Here is a 17,901-nt window from a genome sequence, read left to right as displayed (position 1 = left end):
TAGGATGTTCTCAATGGTGCCCCTGTAGTAGGTCTTGAGGATTTGGTGGCACGCACCGAACTACTTCAGCCGCCTGAGGAGGAAGAGACGCTGTTGTGTTTTTTTTTTGCCGCACGGTGGATGTGTACAGTCCTGGTGAGGTCTTCGTGATGTGTATACTGAGGACCTTGAAACTACTCACCCTCTTGACTGCAGATGCATTGATGTTGATTGGGGTGAGCCTGTCTTCATTCCTCCTGTAATCCACAATCAGCTCTTTTGATTTTTTTTTGGGCATTGAGAAAGAGGTTGTTATCTTAGCATCACTGTGTCAGGGTGTCAACCTCTCCTCTGTAGGCTGTCTCATCACCGCTGGAGACCATCGGATTGCCGATAGGAAGTAAGGATGGGCTCCCTTACCTCTGTCCCTCAGACCCTCAACACAGGTGCCCCCAAGGATTGAGTCCTGAGTCCCTCCCTTTACACCCATGACTGTACAGCCACACACAGCTCCAGTCTGCTGATCAAAGTTGCAGACGACATGACATTGATCAGTCACCACCATCATTCCCTCGAACTAATCAATGAGCTTCAATACCTTGGCCTTAAATACCTTCTTGTGCAATTGCATCTTTGATTTCTTCACTTGCAGACCCGTCAGTTCAGATTGGCAACAACATTTCCTCCACGTGGCTACACCACAAAGCTGTATGCTTAGGCCCCTGTTCTACTCACTTTACACTTATGACTTTGTGGTTAAGCACAGTTTCAATGCCATATTCAAGTTCACTGTCGTGGGCTCACTCAAAGTTGGAGATCATTACAGCATATAGGAGGGAGATTGAAAATCTGGCTGAGTAGTTCCATAATAACAACTCTTAGTCAATGTTAGCAAGACCAAGGTGCTGTTTATTGACTTCAGAGGTCTACAAGCTCGGGTGATCAGAGTTGGAGAGAGTTAGCAAATTTAAATTCCTCTGTGTTATTATTTCGGAAGACCTGTCCTGGACCCAGCATGAAAGTGAAATTATGAGGAAAGCATAGCAGTGCTTCTGCTTCCTTTGGAGTTTCCAAAGATTTGGCATGACATCTAAAACTTTGACAACCTTCTGTAGATGTGTATTGATTTGCTGCATCACAGTGTGGTTTGGAAACACCAATGCCCTTGAACAGAACACCCTACAAAAAATAGTGGATCTGATCCAGTAATGCCCTTCCCACTATTGAGCACATCTACACGAAATGCAGGAAGCACCATCAGAGACCCTCCTCACCACCCAGGCCAAGCTGTCTTCTCGCTGCTGCCATCAGGAAAAAGGTAGCGGAACCTCAGGACCTGGATCACTAGGTTCAGGAACAGTTTTACTTCTCAACCATCAGTCTCCTGAAGCAAAGGGGATAACTTCACTCAACTTCACTTGCCCCCATCATTTAAATATTCCCTCAAATTATGATCTCACTATCAAGGATTCTTGATCTCATGTTTTTGATAATTATTGCTTATTTATTATTATTATTATTTCTCTTTTGATATTTGCAATTTGTTGTCTTTTGCACATTCGGTTGAATGACCAAGTCAGTGTGGTCTTTCATTAGGTTATTATTCTATTGTGGATTTATTGAGTATGCCTGCAAGAAATGAATGTAGGGTTGTATATAGTGACATATAGGTAACTTTGTTCAAGGGAAACTACATTCAGATCCCCGCTTAATGCTGAGGATGAGTTCCTTGGACGAGGTGCTATGTAAATCAGCACTATGTGGGATTATTATAACGTTATGTAAATGGACATGAATGCCTGATTTAAAAAAAAATCCAACCTGAGATGCATGATGTTTTATATATACACAGTAATTCATGGAGTGACAAACATGCAAGTAGGTCTAACCTGTACATCCATGGAGCAACAATATATTGTAGCAGCAGCGGAGTGAAGCAGGTAGCAGTTATACCTTAGAGGAGAGACCAGGCTGTGAGCTTCTTCGAGCAGGCATCAATATTTGACTACCTTTTCTTAAGTTTCCTCTCGTGAAACAGTCCTCGCTAGCAGGAAATCATGTCGAAAATGCCTCTTTGCATGGTCCATGATGGTGATGCTGGTGCTGAGGAATTTGTGATGAGGTTTCTTGCTAGTGTTTTCTCCATCCAGAATGGAGTTTCATCCAGGATGCATTGCTCTACATTATTAAGGCTGTTACCATCAGAATGCAGATAACTCTTGAACATCACCATTATTAACATCCTCACGCCATATCGCAATCACATCCATGCTAATGCTTTTTTGAGACATCTTAGATGTATTATCCTCACTGGAAGTTGCAGGCGATTTTCCAAACATTTTGGGTGAAAAGAAAAAGGGAATAAATTGGTGAGGGAATAGAACGTTTATGCACATGGGGGAGGCAATGCATGGCTCAGACTGTATGTAAAGTGTTTCATTGGCTTATTAAATGTTTACTGTAATGGTGAATGTTCTTGAGAACTTTTAAGTGTTTAGAATGATTTTGCCAGTTTTAAAAATGCCAGTAAAGAAATGAATAACTGTGTTGCAACGAATCAGCGCTGTGCAGGGTCTGAGTGTACTTGTACTGTGTTCATTTGGTGATGACTTTACATTATCTCAGTATCTCAGTATACTTCCTGTCATTTTAGAATTCTCTTATTACTGCACTGAAATGTCAGGTCAGATCACAAACACGAATTTCTGAATGGCTTCTCTCTTCATAGCAGGATGGCCAACCAATCTGTAATTAATCAATGCTTTGCTGTCCTTGTCCTAACAAGTATAATTGAGCTTGCGTATTGCTAGCTATTTTACACCGACTTCTGGTCTGACCGTGATTTGATTTTAGAATTTTCTTTGTATATTATCATAATTCCGCTGCCTTGCATCATCCCCTATCCTCAAACCTGAAATTTATGTAACCTCCTCAATCCTGGCAATCATCCTAGATCTCTACATTCCTTCAGTCATGACTGCTTGTGCTTTTATGATTTCAGTTACACCACCATTGTAAACTTTCAGTGTTTGCTTTGCCTTCCAGCTCTCTCTTCCTCTAAGGAACTGTTTAATGTCTCCTTAACATGATGCAGTGCTGAAAACATTTTGATCTAGGAAAGGCCAAGATTTTAAGATGTCTTCTTGATTTTAACTCTATTAACTTGTGATTCTTTCATTTTTTTTACAGAATCATCTATAAACTGCTGGCTTCAAAAAATGAAGGGATAAGAGTGCAAGCATTGAAAGTGATGGGTTACTTTCTAAAACATCTTGCCCCAAAGTACGTGAAAGTAAATTTTATTTAACCTAGTTACTCAATTAATTGGTCATAAATACTGTATATCCTTTCAGCCTGTTTCAAAAATGGTTTACGTTCCACAATCTGGATAGGATTTATTGTTTTTTGAAATAACTTTGTCCACTATTCAGTTTTTGCATTATAATTCATTAATCATAGGAATTTGAGAGAGATTTATGTTTAGGCTGAGACTGTTTTTAACTGGAGCTCTGTGACTTTTAAGAGAATTGCTTTCTGTTCTAGGCGCAAGGCTGAAGTCATGCTTGGACATGGTTTGTTCTCTTTGTTGGCAGAGAGGTTGATGTTGCACACCAATATAATTACCATGACAACATATAATGCTTTATTTGAGGTGAGCATCAACTAATCAAAGCAATACTTGAGTAATGTAGGCATACTTGGAATAGATTTAAATTTTTTGTCAATAGCAAATATCAATTTAATTATTCTTGCCAGAGTTTTTTAATGAATGGCTGGTTTTAAAAGATAAAATGCAGTTAAACAAATGCATTGTTAATGAGCCTATAACAAGTAAATGAATTGTGCATTATATTTTCTTTTCAACTCCATTTAGCTGTATTTTTTTTAACATGGGATAATCATTCTTCACAAATTGAAGTAGGATGATATTGTGGCGACCCACTTTCTGCGCAGGTGAACCAGCCCACAAATAGCCAGCGTGCAGGGAGAGACTTTGGTAATGCACCTCTGATGTCATTTCCGCACAGAGAGGGCGGGCGCTAGGGATTAAATGCCAGCGCCGCAAAGTTTGAATAAACTAGTCTCGAAACGACTTACCGACTGCGTGTCATTATTTCAGCACTGTGTGTAGCACATTGCTACATTGGTGACCCCGACGGTCCAAATGGGATTTGGACCAAAGATGACCGACTCTTCATCTGTTCACGCAGTTTTGCTGAAACTGCCGACTTTCTGGACGCTGCTACCATGTGTGTGGTGAGTGCCCTTGACCAGGAGACGGCCGCCCAGGTTGCGGATTTCATACAGTTGCCCCTGGAAGAAGGCAAATATGAAGCATTCAAGGCGCTGCTCATTGAGACCTTTGGCCTCTCATGGTGTGAGCGGGGTGCCCGCCTGCTTCACCTGGACGGTTTGGGAGGCAGACTGCTGTCAGCATTGATGAACGAGATTCTGGCCCTGGCCGACGGACACAAACCCTGCCTCATGTTCGAGCAAGGGTTCCTAGAGCAACTGCCCGAGTACATACATCTGCTGCTGACCGATGCAAGTTTCAGCAACCCCCGGAAGGTGGCGGCCTGGGCAAACCTGCTGTGGAAAGCCAAGAGGGAGAGCGTGGTGTCCGTTGGTCAGATTACCAGGCCACGTGCCCAACAGCAGACCAGACCAGGCCCGGCAGGGGGGCGCACTCAACACAGGCAGGAGAGAGAAGACAGTGAACAGTGGTGTTTCTACTGTTATGATCCCAGCCCCCTCCCTTGTGAGAATCGCAAGAGCACCCGTCAAAAGGGGGGGGGGGGGTCAGTAGACCCAGTCGGAGAGAGAGAGAGAGAGATGTGCCAAATTGCAGGTACCACCAGGGATACAGAATAAAGACAACAGCGACTATTGTCTCATGGAGACCACGTGAAAAGCCCTTGGGCAAGGTGGGCTGGTTGAGAGAGAGATTGCATCATCCCAACCTGATTGACACCTGCGACCCCGTGAGGAAGTATAAAGGAGAGTCTCAGGGGGACAGCCCCTCAGACGCACCAAGAAGACACGAGCAGCAGCGGGAAGCCATTCTGAAAGAAGCCACGTGCGTTAGATTCCGGGATTGGAATCTGTGGCTGGAATCACAGAAAACCGCTTTAACTAACATCGGGGAGAGGAAACCAACGCTCCCCCCCCCCGATTTCACGGAAGATTCATCGAGACTCGGCAAGTTCTTTCTCTTCTCCCCCCAATCTCTCTCTCTCGGTCGCCCCACGTGAAACCCAGCGATTTTCAAAGGGCTGAGGCGGACAGCCTTCTGAGTGACTTTTATATTTCCAACGGACAATCTATTAACCCCTAGACATCAGCAGAGCTCACTTAATAATGATGATTATTAATATACCCGCGCTTTAGATTGAGTGTTGACAATGTGCCCTATCTGAATGTATGTATTAACCCTACTTTTGTGTCCCTTTACGAATAAAACGTTTGAAAATAGTGACAACAGACTTCAACAGACCTCTCTATCTTTGCTGGTAAGTTATCCAGTTACGGGATACGTAACACTACCACCAGCAGTGGGGCACAAAAGCCCGCCGTTGTCACCCGCTCTGCAAGGGCCAGGGCCAGCTGCCGCTAATGACTATGGCGGCTGGCCACCAGGACAGCCTCTTGTACGCCTGGGACAAACAGTTGGGATGCTGCTTCTTGGTTGACACTGGAGTGGAAATCAGCGTCTTGCCCCCGACGGGGTACGATACCCGTAACAGGAAGCCAGGACCCACCCTGAGGGTGCACGATACAGCACGATACAGATCTACAGCACCTGCACAGTGCAACTGCAGTTTGGCACCAGCCAGTTCACGTGGGACTTCACACTGGCCGCCATGGCCCAAGCACTCCTGGGGGCGGACTTCTTGCGAGCTCACAGCCTGCTGGTCGACTGGCAAGGGAAAAGACTGGTGCATGCCGAGACTTCCCAGACGTTCTCCCTGGGTGAAGCTAAGTTGCCGGCCCCACACCTGGACTCCATCACGCTGTCAGACAACGAATTCACCAGAATCCTGGCGGACTTTCCATCGATTCTGTCACCGCAGTTCACGGCAGCCATGCCCAGACACGGGGTTCAGCACCACATCCTGACCCAGGGACTACCCCTCCACGCCTGCGTGTGAAGGCTCCCCCTGGAAAAGCTCCGCCTGGCGAAGGAGGAGTTCAAGAGGATGGAGGACTTGGGGATCGTACGGAGGTCCGACAGCCCATGGGCCTCCCCCTGCACATGGTGCCCAAAGCAGCCGGGGATTGGAGACCATGCGGCAACTACCACAGACTGAACGAGGCTACAACTCCAGACCGCTACCCCGTGCCGCACATACAGGACTTTGCAGCAAACCTGCACGGGGCAAGAATCTTTTCCAAAGTAGACCTCGTCTGGGGATACCATCAAATCCCGCTACACCTTGAAGACATCCCCAAAACGGCACTCATCACCCCGTTTGGCTTGTTCGAGTTCCTCCGAATGCCATTCAGCCTGAAGAATGCCGCACAGACGTTTCAGCGGCTAATGGATGAGGTGGGACGTGACCTGGACTTTGCGTTCATCTATTTGGATGACATCCTTATAGCCAGCAGTAGTCGTCAGGAGCATCTACTCCACCAGCTCTACTCCCGCCTGAGTGATTTCGGCCTCACGATCAACCCGGCCAAATGCCAGTTTGGTCTTGATACCATCGACTTCCTGGGCCACAGGGTTACCAAAGACGGGGCAACACCTCTGCCCACCAAGGTAGACGCGATCCGCCACTTTGCCCGGCCCAACACGGTCAAAGGCCTGCAGGAGTTCGTTGGTATGGTGAACTTCTACCACGGTTTCCTCCCCTCAGCAGGCCGTATCATGCACCCTTTGTACACCCTGATGTCGGGTAAAGGCAAGGACATTACTTGGGATGAGGAAGCCGCGGCCGCTTTCGTTAAAGCCAAGGAAGCCTTGGCAGATGTCGCGATGCTGGTGCACCCCAGAACGGAAGTTCTGACTGCCCTCATGGTGGACGCATCCGACACAGCAGTCGGTGGGGTGCTGGAGCGGCTCATCAAGGGGTGCTGGCGTTCTTCAGCAAGCACCTACGACCACCTGAACTCAAGTACAGTGCTTTCGACCGGGAGCTGTTGGCACTGTATCTGGCAATCCGGCATTTCAGGTACTTCTTGAATCAGGTTCACCGTGTTCACAGACCACAAACTGTTGACCTTTGCGTTCACAAAGGTGTCCGATCCCTGGTCGGCTCGCCAGCAGCGACATCTGTCCTACATCTCTGAGTACACGACGGACATCCAGCATTTCTCGGGAAAGGACAACGTCGTGGCGGACGCACCCTCCAGACCAGCTGTCCAGGCCCTGTCCCTGGGGGTGGACTATGCAGCACTGGCGGAGGCACAGCAGGCAGACGACGAGATGCCTAGCTACAGGACCGCAGTGTCGGGTTTGCAGCTGCAAGACTTTCTCATAGGCCCAGGTGAGAGGACCCTCTTGCGCGACGTGGCTACCGGTCAGCCTCGCCCCATCGTCCCGGCAGCCTGGAGGCGGCGAGTTTTCGACTCCATACACGGTTTGGCACACCCATCTATCAGGATAACCATCCGGCTAGTCTCCAGCAAGTTCACATGACACGGACTTTGCAAGCATGTCAGTGAACGGGCCAGAATGTGCACACAGTGCCAAACAGTCAAGGTGCAGAGGCACACTAAAGCCCTGCCGCAGCACTTCGAACCCATCCACCGGAGGTTCGACCACATTCATGTGGATATCGTGGGCCCCCTACCAGTGTCCCGAGGAGCGCGGTACCTCCTAACTATGGTAGACCGGTTCACAAGGTGGCTAGAGGCGGTCCCGCTCACTGACACATCTGCCGAATCCTGCGCCTGAGCACTGATTGCAACCTGGGTAGCACGCTTCGGGGTACCGGCCCACATTACCTCTGACAGAGGCGCTCAGTTCACCTCCAGCCTGTGGTCGGCTGTGGCCAGCCTGTTGGGAACGCAGCTACACCACACTACTGCCTACCACCCACAGTCGAATGGACTAGTGGGACGCTTCCACCGTCATTTGAAGTCGGCTCTCATGGCCTGCCTGAGAGGACCTAACTGGGTGGACGACCTTCCTTGGGTCCTGCTTGGAATTCGCACAGCGCCCAAAGAGGATCTGCACGCCTCGTCGGCCGAGTTGGTGTACGGCGTGCCCCTGGCGATCCCAGGAGAGTTCATACCAGCCCCAAGGGGGCAAGAGGAAGAACCTGCAGCTGTCCTGGACAGGCTATGTGAAAGGCTCGGCAACCTGGCCCCGTACCAACTTCACAGCACGGACGGACCCCGACACATATACCCAAAGACCTGCAGAACTGTAAGTTTGTGTTTGTACGAAGGGGTGGACACCGGGCACTGCTACAGCGGCCGTACGAGGGGCTGTTCAAGGTGATCAGCAACAATGGGTCCATGTACATTCTGGACATTGGGGGGAAAGAGGAGGTTTTCACGGTGGACCGACTCAAACCAGCCCATGTGGACTTGGCGCAGCCAGTCAAGGTTCAGGTACCGCAGCGCAGAGGCAGACCTCCCAAACAGAGGCTGATCCAGACTGTGGACATTGGGGGGTGTATCGCTGGTTCTGGGGGGGGTTATGTGGCGACCTACTTTCTGCGCAGGCAAACTGGCTAACAAACAGCCAGTGCGCGGGGAGAGACTTTAGTGATGCATCTCTGAAGTCATTTCTGCCCAGAGAGGGCGGGCGCCAGGGATTAAATGCCAGCGCCGCGAAGTTTGAATAAAGTAGTCTCGAAATGACTTACCGATTGCGTGTTGTTATTTCAGCGCTGTGTGTAGCACATCGCTACAATATGGTATTTAAATAACCCTGGGAGAATCATGCACTATCCTATCTTACTTTAATGTTATTGATGTTTCTATATTTTCAGTGTGCTCTTGTTGGTTGACCACACAGTGTTAATAATATAAGTTTGTTGTACCGTAGATTGAATTTATGTGGGTGGGTTGTGAGTTTGTGTTGAGTTGTGCATTTATATTGAGAAGTATTTGTATCATCATCTGTTTTGCTCCATTTTCATTAATTTAAGGATTGATCCATAATGAGTTTTGTAAGTTGTATGCTGTGGCTCTAAGTTGAATGCATTTACTTTAGTTATGGCTATTAAAGTTGCACAGGGGGAAGTGGCATATTGTTAAATGATAGAAAAAGTTTGGAAAACCAGGCAAGTCTTGTTGTGTTTCTGATCTGTGGCCATTAAATCTTAAATTTGCAGATACCAAGAATAAGGAATGTGGAGGAAGTTAAGATCTAGTTACTTATGTTCTTGTGTCTCCCATATTTCTATACCATATTTTGCAGTTTTGTTTGTTTCCTTTTATTTCCCCGATTCCCATTTGTCATCAATATCTCTTTATAAAAATGTAAAATAATATTTGGAAATGATTTTTCCTTTCAATTTAATAGCCTTTTAAATAGATGATCACAGTTTTTGTTTTGTGCCTTTGGCAGTATGGCTAAAATTGAAAGCTTCACATCTGAAAAAGTGACAAGTTCAAATCTAGATTGGTCTTGTGTATGTTGGTATGTCACTGCTTAGCAACTATTTTGTTTGTATGTTAGGAAGTAACAAACTTGTGATTGGCAAATTTTTTGGAAAGGTATGCTTAATTTAGTTGGAGGTGAAATATTTGGTGTTAGTGGAAAACTAAGAGCTTTGTTTATTGTTTTGTTTTGATATACAACACTAGAAAAATGGGGATGAATATGATCATGAATCAGTTTTGCTGTTATTTGAAATTTGATGTAGTTTTTCAGATTTGTTCATGAGTATTATGTCAGAATTCCCTGATCTCTTGTTAATACTTCATGTTGTCCCTTTTGTTCATGAGCATAATACATAATGATATTGTTCTCCAGATAAAAGTTAAAAGTGAATTATTTACAAGGATCTCATTTTGGAAATTTTATATAGAGTATAAAATCTGAAGATAAAGTGTATTGAAGATGGTTTAGTTTAGCTAACAATTTGTTTATACTTGAACTTTCAATTTTTAAGATCCTGACTGAACAAATTTGTACTCAAGTTGTGCACAAGCAGCATCCTGACCCAGATTCATCAGTGAAGATCCAAAACCCACGTAAGCACCACTTATGTTTAGTTAAAAATTTCTTAGAATCTCAACCTTTCCTTATGAGGTGGCTTTCCTTGTTTAAACTCTATAAAACAGTAAGTTCTAAGATAGCATTAAAAAGAAAACTGCTTTATGACATTGAATTAAATTGTAGAACAGAAAGTTTAAACTATTTTGCTGGAGTTTAAAGTGGAAAAGGCACACACCTGATGGCATCATTTCAGAATGCGAGGAAGTAATTGGTAAGTTAGAAGAAGCTTGTTGTAATTTATGAGATATTCTCATGAGTTTTGAGCCAGCAAAGTAAGACTGCAAGTGTATATATTTATTCAAAAAGAAATAACAGAGCAAATTTTGTGCTGAGATCTGAGAAGCAGATGTGCCCATACAGGGCTACCACAGCACACAGATAATTCTTTTTATGTGATGAGTTAATGAAGGTACTGCATATTTGATGTTTTCTTGAACATTGATTATGATCAGCCTTATGCTCTGCAGACCAATGTCTACAGGCCATGTGAACAGCAGTATTGGATACATTCTGTTAGAAATATATGAAATTGAGGGGCATGGACAAGGTAGATTGACGTTTCCCAGGTTAAATACTAAAGGTAAGGGAATTTAGTTTTGACATAGAGAGTGATTGGTTCCTGGAACTTGTCGATAGAGGAGATAGTGGATCTAGATAAATCAGCAATATTTAAGAACCATTTAAATAGGCAAATGAAGAGGCAGGGAATAGAGAGGAAAAAAAGACCATAAGGCATAGGAGCAGAGTTAGTCCATTTGGCTCACCGAATCTTTTCCGCAATTCAATCATGGATGATTTTTTTTTTGCTGCTCCTGAGCCTCACTCTCTGGCCTTCTCCCCATAACCTTTGATGCCATGTCCAATCAAGAACCTATCAATCTCCACCTTAAATACACCCAACGACCTAACCTTCACAGCTGCCTGTGGTAACAAATTCACCACCCTCTGGCTAAAGAAATTCCTCTGCATATCTGTTTTAAATGTACACCCTTCTATCCTGAGGCTGTGCCCTCTTGTCCAAGACTCCACCACCATGGAAAACATCCTTTCCACATCCACTCTGTCCAGGCCTTTCAACATTCAAAAGGTTTCAATTGGATTCCTGCCCCCATCCCCCATCCTTCTAAATTCCAACGAGCACAGGCCCAGAGCCATCAGAGGTTCCTCATATGATAGCCCTTTCATTCCAGGAATCATCCTTGTGAACCTCGTCTGAGCCCTCTCCAATGCCAGCACATCTCTTCAATAAGGAGTCCTAAACTGTTCACAATACCTCAAGTTGAGGCTTCACCAGTGCCTCATAAAGCTTCACTATCACATCCCTCCTTTTACATTCTAGACGTCTTGAAATTAATGCTAACATTGTATTCGCCTTCCTCACCACTGACTCTGCCTACAAGTTAACCTTTGGGGTGTTCTGAATAAGAAATCCAAAATCCCTTTGCATCTCAGACTTCTGGATTTTTTCCTCATTTAAAAAATAGTCTGCACATTTATTTATTCTACCAAAGCGCATGACCATGCATTTCCTAACATTGTATATCATTTGCCACTTTCTTGCCTATCTTTGAGTCTGCTAAGTCCTTCTGCAGCTGTGCTGTTTCCTCAACACTCTGCTCCTCCACTAATCTTTGTATCAACTGCAAACTTGGCTACAAATCTATCTGTTCCATCTAAATCATTGATAAACAGCATAAAAAGAAGCAGTCCCAACACTGATCCCTGTGGAACACCACTAGTCACTGGCAGCCAATCAGAAAAGGATCCTTTTATTCCCACTTGCTGCCTCCTACCAATCAGCCAGTGCTCTAATCATGTTTGTAACTTTCCTGCAATAGCATGGGTTCTTAACTTGGTAAGCAGCCTCATGTGTGACACCTTGTCAAAGGCTTTCTGAAAATCCAAATACAAAACATCCACTGCATCCCCTATGATATTGTTTGCTAGCTTGTTTTCATATTTCATCCTTTCCCTCCTAATGATTTTTTTAGCTGCTTTCTGTAGGTTCTTAAAAGCTTCCCAATCCTCTATCTTCCTGCTAAATTTTACTTTGTTCCATGCCCCCTCTTTTGCTTTTACATTAGCTTTGATTTCCTTGTCAGTCACAGTTGTACTATATTGCCATTTGAGTATTTCTTTGTTTTGGGAATACATCTGTCCTGTACCTTCCTCATTTCCCCAGAAACTCACACAATTGCTACTCTGCTATCATCCCTGTCAGCATCTCCTTCCAATTTACTTCAGCCAACACCCCTCTCATAGCACTGTAATTTCCTTTACTCCACTGAAATACTATGTCAGACTTCACTTCCTCCCCATCAAATTTCAAGTTGAATTCAGTCATATTGTGATCACTGCTTCCTAAGGGTTCCTTTAGTTTAAGCTCCCCAATCGTCTCCAGTTCATTACTTAACCCCCCAATCCAGTATAGCTGATTTCCTAGCAGGGTCAATGACAATGTGCTCTGAAAAGCCATTTCGTAGGCATTCAACAAATTCACTCTCCTGAGATCCATTACCAACTATTACTAGTCTGATTTTCCCAATTTATCTGCATGTTAAAATCTCTTATGAATATCTTAACATTGCTCTTTTTCCCATTATAACTTGTGGTCCACATCCCAGCTACTGTTTGGAGGCCTGTATATAACTGCCATCAGACCCCTTTTACCCTTGCACTTCCTTAACTCAACCCACAAGGATTCAACATCTTGCAATACTACATCACATTTTTCTGATGCTTTGATGCCAGTCTGTACCAGCAGAGCCACACCTCCCCCTCTGCCAACCTTCCTATCCTTCTGACACAATGTGTAACCTTGGACATTCAGCTCCCAACTGCAACCATCCTTCAGCCATGATTCAGTGATGGCCACAACATCATACCCAATGATCTGTAAAAGTGCAATGAGATATAGACAGAGATCATATGCAGGAAGATATTGACATCATGGTTTGCACAGATATTAAATTTTATGATGGAGAGTTGGAGCTTGGACATAGAGAACTATTGTTATGGTTGTACAGGCTACTTTTGGGGCCATTTCTTGAGTATGTGCACAACATACGGTCTAATGTTGGTGCACAACCTTCTGCAGATTTTGTAACTAAGTCTAGAAAGTTGGTCTGCTAAATTAGTGCAAAAGTAGACCATCACTATTGAAATAAAAGCTGAGAGAAAGATCAGCAGAACTTTATATATGGGCTAAATTAGTTTAAATGTTTCACTTGTATACTGTATATGAGATTTTAGTCTTTTAATATTTAAATAGCTTTGGATCTTTTTAATATTTTTGCTCTAATATTAGATCTCGAGTTATTGTGAATTTTTGTAAATATGAGATTCATTGATATTTGGTTAACCCAAGGACTGTCTAAAGTTATTTTGTCAGTGTAACCAGCCTCTAGCACTGTGTGTAACTTTGCACCTGCCTTGCTGATTAACTGAGAACTGGCTTCCAAACCAATGTCTATGCCTGAAACTTGTTATATGAAATTATCTCAAATGTCCTACCACAATAGATCAGTGGGTGACACTGACAAAATAACATTTGTTATTTGTTATCAACATTTTTTTTCACTAATAGGAGCATTAACATATAGGCTTCACAAAAAAATAGGAGTTAAAGTGAGTCTTGAGATTTAGTAACTTATCTTCATTGCCTAAATTTACATTCAGGTTCCCTGACTTATTGAGACTATTATTGCCTTTCTACTAAAAGTATAATGTATGCTTTCCCTTCTTCCACCATTAATGCCTCCCTCACTCGCATCTTCTCCTTTTCCGGGATATCTCTGGTAATCCCATCTTCCCACTGTCTTAACAAGGATAGAGTTCCACTTGTCCTCACCAACCACTCCGTGAGCCTCTATCCAATGCATCATTCTCCATAACTTCTGCCATTTTCAATGGAATCCTGCTACCAAACATATCTTTGCCTCCCCGCCATCCCCGGCAACCAATGCTCCACTTTTCGTAGGGATCACTCCCTCCATGATTACCTTGTCCATTTGACCCTCCCCACCACTTTGCCTTCTGGTGTGTATCCCTCCCTGCAAGTGACAGAAATGCTATGCCTGCCCATTCATCCCTTCCCTCACCTCAGTTCATGGCCTCAAACAGTCCTTCTGAGTGAGGCAACACTTCACCAGCAAATTTGCTGGGTCATCAATGTGGCCTCCTCTACATTGCTGAGAGCTGATGTAAATTGTGGGAGCACCTCCAAAAAGTGTAATTTCCCGGTGGCCAATCATTTCAATTTCTCTCTGCATTCCCATTCTGACATGTTAGTCCTATTTTGCCATATTTTTCATATTTCATCCTGGTAGCCTCTGACTTGATGACATGAACATCAGTTTCTCCTGATGATTCCCCCCACCCCCTGCTTCCCTCTTCTATTCCCCACTCTGGCCTCTTCCTGCTTCTCACTTGCCTGCCCTTCCCCTGGTGCCCCTCCCACTTCTTTTCTCCATAGTCCACTTTCCTCTCCTATCAGATTCTCTCTTCTTCAGTCCTTTGTCTTTTCCACATCACTTCCCAGCTTCTTACTTCATCCTCCCCCGCACCCCCCCCCCCCCCACCACCACCCAGCATCTATCACCTTCTGGTTTGTCCTCCTTCCCCTTCCCCACTTTTTTGGCGTCTTCCTCTTTCCAGTCCTGATGAAGTGTTTTGATGTGAAACATCTGCTGTTTATTGATTTCCATAGATGCTGCCTGACCTGCTGAATTCCTCCAGCATTTTGTGTGTGTTGCATTGTTTATTTTCTTTGTTGGTAGAATTAGCACATATGTAAATAATGCCCAGCATTTAAATACAGTGATTTCAGGTTAAATTGGACACATTGGCCAGTACATTTTGGTTTAAATTAAGTGGCTGCCCCAAGTAGCTGAAGTTTCATGGACTGTTGTGCTACATGAAACAATACAAAAACTACACTGAACTATGTAAAACAACACAAAAAAACTACACTAGACTATAGACCTACCCAGGTTTGCATAAGGTATAAAAAGAGAAACTACTGTTTAACTGAGTAACAAGCCATCTATTTAACTGAAATGTAGAACAAGTTAGAATGTTAGAATGCTATCTATACTACTACAGTACTATAAAACTGTATTAGTTCCTAATAGTTATTGTTACAAGAATTTATCCAGTGTATACTTTCTTTTGATTGACTGTAAATAAACAGGTTTAGCACAAACATGTAATGTAGATTTTGGACTACCTTCATACAATGCTTTTGATGATTTGATCCTCCATATCTTTTTTTTTTCTGTTGTAACATTCTAGATGATTATTGGTGCCCTCAAATTCTTCACAGTTCCTGACTTGAAGAAGTGAAATAGTTTTATTTGCACTCCCAGCCATTTGTGACATCTTCAAGCTTGAATGGTTAAAATTGCAGAGAGCAAAACAGTTCTGAATTGTCTTCATGTTTATTTTTCTCCAACTATTAATGACAGTAGTCACTGCTTTTTGAACACAAGAACATACAACTGATGCTATTTAAAAACTGTTCGCTCTAAGCATGGTGTTGTGCCTAATGGGCATGCAAGTGTACAAGTCTGAAGCTAATTAGAAACTGTTTGACAACATTCTCCAGCCTCAGTTATGTGGCATGAGGTCCCAAGTAAACAAAGGGACACCATTTTATCAATTAAAAACACAAAATGCTGGCAGAACTCAGCAGGCCAGACAGCATCTATGGGAGGAGGTAGTGACGACGTTTCGGGCCGAAATCTTTCATCAGGAGTCTGCCATTCTATTGATTGCTTTTTGTTCTCCATGAATTGTCCCAACTAGGTAGTTGCTTCAGTTAACTCTTGGCCCAGTTAACCGGAATCCACTTCAGATACACTGTCTTGTTGCACGTGATTGTGAGATTTAATATGTTGCCCCATATCAGGGATTCCCAGCCTTTATTATGCCATGGACCCCTACCATTAACCAAGGGGTTTGTGGACCCCTGCTGTAGATCAAGACAGTCCAGAACAATGTTAAAAGATAGTTCTTCAGATAATTTGATTACATTTCCTCTTCAAGAAATACAATTTAAATTAATACTATCAACTACAATGGAAGTTGGCTTTGCACGTTTTGCTACTGGACATAAATGCGCACATTTAATATGTAAATTGTAATAATTTTAACAAATATTTGTATTTTATAGCAACACTATAAAACTTCTGGAGGTTTGTAGATACCCTGCAGTTCAAAATTCAAAGCAAAACTGTTAGATATTTCTTTAAAAATTCTGCCCCTTTTAACTTTATGGTTGCTTTTTTCCAGAAATTCTGAAAGTGATTGCAGCACTTTTGAGGAATTCTCCTCAGCTTCTCGAAACAATGGAGGTTTCTCGTGTTTTCTTATCTGACATGATCAAACTCTTCAACAATAGCCGAGAAAATAGAAGGTGCGTTGGCAAAATCTATTAATTGCGATTCAGTTTAGTGAATTAAATACGTACATTTCAATGCATTTAAATTTGGAACTTAGATTGATTTTGACCAATAATTTGGTTATAACTACTAATCACTTCTGAGATTTCTCTTAGCTCACTTATCTGCTACAGTTCAGGTTTTCTGACATTGGTTTTCTGACAATGCTAATATTGCATATTGGCATTGCATGTATCTTGAAGGAATAGAATATTTTAGATGTTCTCTTTCCATGGTAAAGGCAGAACTTATAATTATTACTATTCAAAAGATTATATGCACTTGATCCCTTTAGAGACGAGCAGCATTTCCAGCCATGACTTCTTTTTCCAGCTCTAACCGGAATTCTTTAGAAATCTGTCTTACACCTCTTTTCTTGCTGCCCTGCCTCCTTTATCAATAAACCTGGTGAATTTTGATATCTATGTAACGTTCTCCTTCGGGTGTAACGAAACGCCGAATTTAACGTCCGGATAAACCACAGCCAATGCAAACCAGATCGCAGTAAGATTAACCATTTACTGTTCACTCTTCACATTAACATATGGTGAAAACTGTTGATAAAACAATACAAGATTGATACAGTATTTGTTCCTTCCTTAATATCACATTTCAAGTGTAAATACTTGCAAAGGTGACTATAACTACATTACACTAAGGTGCAGTATACAGGGAGAGTTTACCTGCTCCATTGACTACTTTAAATACACTTCCATGCAAACTATCCGCGACTCTTTAACTAAGGAAAGCATAAACATTATCTACCGTCGTTACCTCTAACAGGATCAGCATTAACATCTTAGTTCAATATATCGATTATCTATTAACTTACAGCGTTGCTCTCACTGTGATTTCTCATGCCTGCAAAACTGCTTGTGCTCAGGTGAGCCTCGTGGTGAGCCCCCACCCTCGCGCTAATTTCAAACCGGTATTTTCCCACAAGACGCGGCGAAACCGGATGTGACGTCATCGCATGCCAATATATTTTACATGCAATGAATACACTTTAAACACTTCTAATTCTAACTAGAAAATACTATTGAATGAATTACTAAGCGAAAATATTATAAACTAAATAACTGTCGTAAAGACAGCACACTCCCCGCTTGACCTTCGTAAGGTCACAATGAGCAGAGTACAAAACTTAGTCTCTTAATCAGTCATTGGGTAGAAGTAGAATAACTTCTGTAACTGGCCCTTGGTAAATTTTCACATCGCCTTGGTCGGTAGTCTTCAATTCGATCTTCCTGACATGTCCATCCTCGCTAGGGAATGTAGCAGTGATTCTGGCCATTGGCCTGCTGT

The 17,901-nt window shown here is 43.4% G+C and overlaps 1 protein-coding gene across 1 annotated transcript in view; it reads left to right on the top strand.

Annotated features, from left to right (window-relative positions):
• lrba (LPS-responsive vesicle trafficking, beach and anchor containing) overlaps window positions 1-17,901 on the top strand; it is an 817,631-nt gene that overhangs the window by 119,631 nt on the left and 680,099 nt on the right. Inside the window, exons 17-20 of the mRNA XM_059965020.1 lie at window positions 3,169-3,261; window positions 3,523-3,631; window positions 10,050-10,131; window positions 16,448-16,571. Coding sequence (XP_059821003.1) covers window positions 3,169-3,261; window positions 3,523-3,631; window positions 10,050-10,131; window positions 16,448-16,571 — 408 coding nt within the window. The remainder of the gene's footprint in view (window positions 1-3,168; window positions 3,262-3,522; window positions 3,632-10,049; window positions 10,132-16,447; window positions 16,572-17,901) is intronic.

The sequence above is a fragment of the Hypanus sabinus genome, chromosome 3 (assembly GCF_030144855.1).
Source record: "Hypanus sabinus isolate sHypSab1 chromosome 3, sHypSab1.hap1, whole genome shotgun sequence".
Lineage (NCBI taxonomy): Eukaryota > Metazoa > Chordata > Chondrichthyes > Myliobatiformes > Dasyatidae > Hypanus > Hypanus sabinus.
Note: the sequence above shows the minus strand (reverse complement) of the source record. Positions and strands in the feature narration are given on the sequence as shown.